At 31.8% G+C, this 8,985-nt stretch overlaps 1 protein-coding gene across 1 annotated transcript; it reads right to left on the minus strand.

The window, feature by feature from the left end:
- Positions 1 to 1,186: 1,186 nt before the first annotated feature.
- On the minus strand, positions 1,187 to 6,896 carry LOC131027369 (linoleate 9S-lipoxygenase). The gene is given in 10 exon segments (XM_057957406.2): positions 1,187 to 2,267; positions 2,463 to 2,648; positions 2,650 to 2,679; positions 2,991 to 3,298; positions 3,375 to 3,482; positions 3,590 to 3,675; positions 4,020 to 4,343; positions 4,612 to 4,852; positions 4,929 to 5,209; positions 6,393 to 6,896. Coding segments are annotated over 10 exon segments (2,751 nt in total). The 5' UTR covers positions 6,799 to 6,896; the 3' UTR covers positions 1,187 to 1,486.
- Between the last annotated feature and the right edge of the window lie 2,089 nt (positions 6,897 to 8,985).

Genomic DNA, 8,985 nt, shown 5'->3' on the forward strand with positions numbered 1-8,985 from the left:
GCAGTGGTGTCTTGTGTATCTTGGTTGTGGTGTATGTTCAGTTCTTTTATCTCTGGCCTTCTTTCTTGTTGTTTAAGGCTTTGCATTTATCTCTAATGTGGGGGGTGGACCTTTGAGTTCCACATGGTTGGGTGGTAATATTTACCATCCATTGGGTTTTTGGATTTCTTTTTAATGTGCAACTAGATGGATCTTACCTTGTATTCCAGTGTTTTCGTATTCGGATGTAGATTGTTCTACCATTGTAATGTATTTGTTATGTATGTTCCAGAAGTGATGTAAAAGAATATTTAATTGTATATTTATACTTCCAATTGAAAGGATATTTGTAATTAGATTCTCTAAGTGGAAGGATTGTAATAGGACTATTATGATAGATGCATTTGTATTAATGGATTACTTGTAAGTGAATGAAGCCATGTGGATTACATGTATGTTCTTATTCTTGATGAAGGTTATCATAGGAATCTTTCATTTGGTGCTTTAAAATGAACTTAGCAGAGGCCTTTATATGATGAGTTAAATGGTTAATGATTAAGAGTTTATTTGATTAAGTCAATGTATCATATTAAAGATGTTCATCTAATTTGGAATAATGTAATGGAATAAAGATATCTTCATGTGATTAACTTAGTGATGTTTAATACATGTTAGTAAGTATTGCTTAGTAGCGATGTTAGGGAACCCATAGAGGATTAGTGTGAGATGTGATTAAGTCTTCCCCTAAACATTATTATGATTTATCTATGTTATGTAATAAATTTACTTAGTGTTGTATTCAGGTAAAAGATGGTCGATGTATTATGTTTCCTTTTTGAAAAGAAATAAAAAAATTGCCATGTGTTTTGGTTCATTAGTTGTTATTCCTATGGGGTTCCTTGGAAGGGTGTTACATGTTGTACACTTGTGCATACTTTGAATGATCAAGTATGTCAATAATATAACAATAATATTGTATATCTTCAAACAGAGAGTTGAAGAGATTGCACAAGAACAAAGTATTAAATGTGAGAATAAGTAAATAATTTTCTTTTTTTTCCTTCAATATGCTATCTTTATTCACAATAACTTAAATCAACTTGAGTCTTATATGAAACTAGATTTTGATTATTATTATTATTATTTTACAAGATGATGAATAGTACATATTTTGATGTACTAATGGCATATATTAGGATAGATAATATTGAAATTTTTAAAAATATTTATTGATATTTTTTTATATTCAAACAATAATAGGAACATGTTCAATTAATAGGTCAGACGAATAACTGCACAACTATTAAAACTTGTTCAACTATGAAGCTTCCCCCTATTTGAAGCACATTGGACATCAATTATTATAAGTGACTCGACTATAATCCCCTACACGAACCTGAATTATATTCAGTTGAAGCCATCTGATTCGCCTCAATCTGCAAATTTATTGCCAGTGACAATGAACTAAGCTAAGGGTTAATAAGATAAGCGGAGTAAGAAAATGCAATCAAATGGATATGCTGTTCGGCACTCCGCGGCCTGTGAGACCACCTTCTCTTGATAAATCAGTAGTGTTGGGGTAGAGCAAGGTATAAGGAACTTTTGCAGGTCCATGCCTGTTCTTATAAACATCGCTTTTACTATTCCTCTCGATTATATTCCTCTCAATCTGTATCATGTTGGCTGAAAATCTCTCGAATGCTCTTTCTACAGCTTCATCATCTATTCTGTCCAAGGTGGATCCCTGCAATTGTCCCAGATATACCTCATTTTTTGAATGCTTTGACAAAATTTCCAAAACAGCCATGATAAGGGTGGCCTGTGTTGGAGAAGAAACAGTGCTGAAGAAATATCCTTCTGGGTCCTTCAGGAGCTCATCGTAATCCGGTGTTCCTTTCTCTGGAATCAGGCGTCTGCTCATTGTGGGCATATTGGGCATGTATCCTCCATAGGAATACTGCCCAAAGTTGACTGCTGCATGGTGAGCAGATGTAGTCCAGATGATAGTTGTGATCACGTGGATTGCTTCATCCAGTGAATCCATCTTAAACCATCTAGATGGATCGTCTTTGAGATCTCCATGTCCCACGTTTACTATTTCATCCCACCAAGCCTGCAATTCTTTGTCTCTTCGAACAGAGGCATCGTCCTTGTAATACAGAGACAAGTATTCTGAAATCCATTGTTTTAAGGCAAACCATATTTCAAGGCCGTCCACAGCATATGGGTAGTCCTCAATCATAAGCTTCAAACCATGAGGTGCCTTCGAGTCTGGAACTGCCATTCCCCTGCACGGTAATGTTAAACCAATGAATGAACTTTATTGACCTTGTGAATTAGGCTAAGTAAAACAATAATTTGCTATCAAAATAATCTTTTTAAATCTTTGATTCTCACCATTCTGAATTTCTTCAATATAATGTAACTTGGCAATCAATGGAGACTTTAAATAACCCAACTAAAGAAATTGGTATCTCACTTACCTAATAAGAAGGTCAGCAGGCAATCCTTGCTCGTTAAATTTCCAGTTTTTGTAGACTTTAGATGACATTTCTGAAGCGTATCTGCCAGGAGTGAAGCCTTGTTCAATAATACCTGCTGCATTTATCAAACTCTGGCGGGCAGCTTGATTGATGTCCATCGTATCTAGGTAATGGGGGATCAGTAATGAAAGGCTCTGTGACACAATGGGTCCTCAGCCTGCAACCGATAAGATAACAAAATTCACTTGTGGGTATACAAGATATAGGCCTTTATTTATAAGAGATTCCAGGCAATGCTTGTAATCTTAAAAATTTGATGATAATCAGTGAACAACAAAAAATAAGTCCTGACCGTTGCTACATGATGCTAGTGTTTCTTTTCTGCAATCTAAGGAAATGGATTAGATAAATGAATGATTAAAGAAACCCAAATCAGAATTGTAAGCCTTATAACCCCTCCTTTCTATCCATCATTTTATTAAATGCAAAACATTTCATGTTCTTAACAATATAGCAGTGGGTGTTTACCAATGACTGACAAGCTGATGGTAACCTGCATCATTGGATTTTGCATGGGTTTTGGCCAGTTGCCACAGTGCTCCTTCTTCTGTTCCATGTTTGCCTGGTGTGAACACCTTCCTTACAGCTGGATTCCCATCGATTGGAGGCAAACACAACTCTATGGCCACTGGCTTTAATGTTCCTTCCGTGGTGAGGAAAAAAATTGTCCGGCTTGCATATGTTTTAACATCGTCAGAAATTTTGTTGATTCGCTCCACATAGGGCGTAAATGCATCATAGTAGTCTACAATAAATAGCCGCTTCGACGCCAAGGCCTATATGAAACGCTAAATTCAATTATTTTTGTACAGCACACAAAAGACATAAACAAATTCTGAAGAGAGAAATTACCTGATCCACAGAAAGGCCCTCAATGTTCTTTTCTATATGTTGGGCTGTGATAGCACTCTTCTGCGGGCCGTACACCTTTTCATCCAGGTTACCAGAGGGAAGAAATTTCTATATACAGTTCCAATTCTACTCTTTTCAGGCCTTGTAATAAAGTTCGCCTGAATAAAAATTACCATATGATCAGCTTGTGTTTGAGAGTCAAGAATTTGGGTTACCTGAAAACACTGAATTACCATTGGATTCACACCCGCAAGAGTTTGGCGTGCGAATTCCTCATCGTCTCTCCACGCGTACTCATCAGCTGCAACACCCAGTATTCATTATTTCGCTTTAATAACATTAGATCTGATTAGATGCATGAAAAGAAATTTAATTTCAATAACATTTTAAATTATTATAATGTAGCATGATGAATTGGAAACGAGAAAAAAATTATTTCTGTCGATGGATCATAGAACATGATCTATTAATAATATCTGAATTTGATTATGTTAGATTTTTTTATCAGTGTTTTTTATTATGCTGTATGATTCATCGTAGAAAAGAGAAAAAAATCTTATCCTGATAATACCAATCAAATCCATAATCATCAAACTAAATTAGATCTATGATATTTTCAAACTGGGATGAGTAGATTCATCTCACCTTCAACAATTTGGGGACGATTGAAATTTATGAAGGGAATGTCATCCTCCACCTCCTCAACGAGTCGCTGGATAATTTGGAGAGGGCTCTTGTGTTGTCGGTGTAGCTTGTGAGAATTTTCAGGGATTTGAAGTCCCGATCTGTAAAGTTCATTGACTTCATCCATGGTTTTGAAGGCTTTGTCGAAGACGGTAACAAGTGTGGGAATGATCATGTTGGCAAATGCGATGATTGTGTTTGCTCCAAAGTCAGAAAAATCAGAGTACGGAAATCTTTCATCTGGAGGAACAAAATTTGTTGATGTTCGGGTCTCGAATTCTGGAGCTGCACAGTATGACATTACCCAAATGAAAAATTATTCTAAACTGTAGAAGAAGGAAACAATGTTTATTCATCATATTTATAAAAGTTTAGTATAGAATAGAAAAGGGAAAAATTTAAATCTTCAAATTTATGAAATTTTAGTATAGATTTAAGGTTGAGGTCTTGATTCTATTGGTAAGAGCTTTCTTTTGGTAGACATCACAGATCAGAAGGTTCCATCGCCGCATTACAGTCTAAAAAAGTTTAACATAGATTTCAAAGTACATGCCTGTTTTAATACGTGGGCGGCCAGTTCTGCATCTTCTGGGGTATGGGAAGTCCTGCGATCCACCCAGCACTTCTCTACGCAGTTGTGGACTTTTGTCTGGCTGACCAAGATCATTGTAAACATCATAATCATAAATCAAATCGCCCATTTTTCTTTCTCCCGTTCCGTCGCCACGCAGAGATTTCATATCCATCTCCCTCAGTATCCTCAGACCGATTGGAGTCTCTTCTGGAAGAAAAGCCTGATAAACAGATTATATATCAAAATGTTTCCATTTGAATGAAGCAGATTGGATTTTGAGCAGGAGAATGAAGTACCTTATTGGCAAAGAAAACACGATCATTCTCGTTAGGTTTAGATGGGGATATCCAGGAATTGCAGTGAAATCGAATTTGACCTTGACCTGGGATGAAAATGGTGAGAGATTTCAAAAAGAACTCTCGCGCATGCATGTTTTTGATGAGAAAGGCGCCGGGCAAACCAAGCGCAGGGTTCCATTTGAATGTAATTTTGTAGCGGGTGTCTCCGGAAATTGGTCCGCCCCACGAATCCCACCTTAAATAAGCTGGTTCGCTAACTGTTTTCCCTGATCCCGTCTCTACACAGTACTAATATTGTTCAGCCATTATTTATTTAAATATGCTATTTAGTAAAAAATAAATGATAATTTCTAGATTATTAAAAACTCTTACACAATCAATTGAGAAATTGGGAATTATGAACATAATGGATTGTTTAAATCTGATATCACTAAGATTATTTATAATTAAAAATTATGATAGTTATATTGTTTAAATTTAAACAGTAATAAGAATTAAATAAACATTTAACATACAAAAATTTTAATACTAATTTTTAACAAAATATTATAAGTATAAATACAAAATTGTTCGGCATGAGAAAAATGATTTACTTCATAATATATTTAATTTTAATTAACAGGTTTATATAAATAAAAAATATATTTTAAAAATAATATTAACATAATTAAATATTTTGATAGTCATAGATATTTTTATAATTAAAAGACTAATAATTTATTTATTTTTATAAAATATACTATTAAAAATTTATCATATTTTCTTCTCATATATAATTCATAGCATTGAACACTTGTAATATAAAAATTTTCCAAACTAAAAATTAAATATAAAAATAAAAGTAAAACAAATGTATTGTGAAAATATAAATTTAAAATAAAAATAAATTACTAAATTTAAAAGTTAAGAAAAAAAGTTTAAAAAAAAATGAAACTCATATGCTATTACAATTAATCAATAACTTTCAAAAGCACTTTAAATAAAAAATATTCTAATTAAAAAAAATATTATATTTTTAAATAAATAAATATTCAAGATCTAAATTAGTACACTAAAAGACTTAATTAAAGTAATACATATGTATTTGATTTTTCACCAACATCCTCCATAATACTTAATAATCCATCATGAAAATAAAATATTTAGAGAACAAAAATCTATCAAAATAAGAGACTTTTTAAAATAATTAGTTGAATAACAAATGTTATTTTTCCAACACAAAACTAACAATCACATATAAGATTTAAAAAATATGTTCTCAAAAAAAAAATCAAGGATATAGATAAAATAATTGATTACAAGATGTAGCAATAAAAATAATTGTTAATAAATAAAGTAGTTTTTATCATTTCTCATCTTGTTATATATTTGCAATAATTTAAATGAATATTAATATTCATTTTTCATTTAGAACAATAAAATAATTTATTAATTTAGAGGATATATTGATTTAAGATTTACCAGGATCAACTTGGTCGCTGCTGACAAGCTGCAGGTATACTCTGTTGCCCATCAACTCTGAAACCCCATCAGCAACTGCTGCAGAGTAGTCCGTAACGCTGAAAAGAGACACCTTCTGCAGCGTCACTTCTCCCTTGATATCATAATCATTAAACCTCTCTTTCTTAACTTTCTCGCTTTCACGATGGATATCTATTTTCAACGCAAAATTCCTGCTACTTCTCCTACATCTCAAACTCCCAAGACTTCTTTGCAAGGAAAATAAAGAAGTTTTGCCCAGTGAAGGAAGATGAGAAAGGCCAAGTTGATTTGATTCCTCTCTTACTGAAGTGGGGATAAGGATTGTATGAGGAATACTCCTTCCTGATATCAAATTTGTTTTGCTCAAAACTCTCATGGCCTCCATAATTTCTGCAACACAAACCAGTGAGATTGTTGATTTCACTAATCGCCATTGCTCTATAAATAGCTACTCATACAAGAGAGTTTCCCAAGAGAACGAGTTTCTCGTGTTTCGTAGGAGCTTATCCTATATTATCCTATATTTTGGCATCCTTTTGTTTTCTACCTTACATTATCCTATTTTTCATGGGCAGGATTATTAAAAGATATTAATGTGTCTGTTTCTGAAATTTCCAGTTTGTCTCATCGCAGTTGATTGGTGGGGATATTATCTCTTTATCCTCAACATAGATTACGCTGATTTTCTGTGGCACACCACGTTTGGTGGTCTGGATTATTGAATTAAGAAAGAAATATTTATGTCTGTTTCTGTAATTTGTCTTTCCTCCCAATTTATTGCCTGAAACTCACGCGATTCATCTGGGCAAGATATTAATTGCCATGGGAAGTAGAGAACAGTACATATGCCATCACCCTTATCTCTTTATTCACACAAGGAAAACAATATAGTATTTTTTAAAGAAAATAATTTTATACATACATATTTTTTTGTAAAAATATAATATTGATTTAGGTGATAAAATGAGTATTTATTTATTTATAAAATTAAGTGAAGTTATTATTTATTTTTTTATTTTTATTTTTTTGATCGGTTATTACTTGTTATTTTTCAATCCGTCTGAGAAATCTACATTTTTTAATTTTTCATATGGACTAAATAAATTAATGATTATTTTAGAAATATGCTCATAAAAATTTATAGAAGATCTTTCTTGGTTTTAATGTGAGATATGACTAAATATATTGAAGTAGCTTACGTGAAATTTGAAAAAAATCAAAGATTAAATCGATAGACAAAGAAGAAATTTATGAATTAAGTTCAAATCCACACTTACAAAGTGGATCTCACAATTCTAGAATCAAAACTAATAGGAAGACAAAGATTTTATACCCTCCATCCCCCGCAAAGGAAATTGGAGTTCAGGATTTATTTTATTCAGGTATCTTAGGAATCTTTTTTTTCAACATAAAACTACTTTAAATTGCATAGAAGATTTATAATGTACATGAAAGATAGAACTATATACTTGCACTTGTTATTTTAAATTTTGAGCATTTAATTTTAACGTTGATTTTTTGCAACACTAACAAAGTATTCTAAGATAATTTGTAGATTCATTAGCTCCATTAATCTTAGAGCTAAATACTTGTAATTATTTTATAAAATTTAGATTATTTAAAATTTTCTTATATTTATCATTCCTAACTCATATTTCTAAGATACTTGATGTTAGTATTGATTACTTAATGTATCCTTCGAGTTTTACGTATAGTGATTTTAAATTATTTCTCTAGATTTTTGGACAAGATAACATTCAAAATCCTAGCTAAGCTTTGCATTTATGATTTTAAAATATTACATTATTGATTTTATGATAATTTGATTTTGCTTTTACAAGTGATTTTTAAAAAAAAAAAATTCTTAAGTTTTGAACTTGCATTATTTCATATCCCTCACCCTACTTTTTGATTCTTATTTATATTAGCAAATATTTTTCATGTATTACATCTTCTTCTTTTCCCTGGACCATGACACTCCTTACAAAATCATGTTTTATAATGATGCTACTTCTTTTGTAGCCTATTCCACTAGCCTTGTTATTTCTTTGTTTGTATAATCATCTGAATCTACATAGTAAAGATTTTGTTTTGTTTGAGGAGAGTATGCTTTGTTTAGTTATGAATTTTACTTCTTTTGTGATGCTATCTTAATCTCCACATTGTTTCTTTCTTGTCCTAAAATATGGTATCATATAAGGAACCCTAAGATAATGCCTAATGTGAGATATACTTCCCCTTATAAGATGATGTCATATAATGATTTTTTTCATCTCGTACTTCTCCATTACATGATGATTTAGTTCTTTACGAAGATTGTTAATTAGTATGTTATATTTATCTTTTAGAGATAATGAAACCTCATTGATTTATCTCAATTAAACTGACATTTTCTTTCTTAATGAAAAATTATTATACAATTATCTAATGATTCTAGTGACACTTCATTACATACCAAGTATTCTTGCTTGTCTATACTACTAATAAAGTAGTGATCACTTGTTAATGTAGCTTGTAAGTTCTAAATTGAAAAAGTATTTAACTTCTGCTAATGTTCATTATGATAATCCAA

Source organism: Cryptomeria japonica, chromosome 1 (genome assembly GCF_030272615.1).
Source record: "Cryptomeria japonica chromosome 1, Sugi_1.0, whole genome shotgun sequence".
Taxonomy (NCBI): domain Eukaryota; kingdom Viridiplantae; phylum Streptophyta; class Pinopsida; order Cupressales; family Cupressaceae; genus Cryptomeria; species Cryptomeria japonica.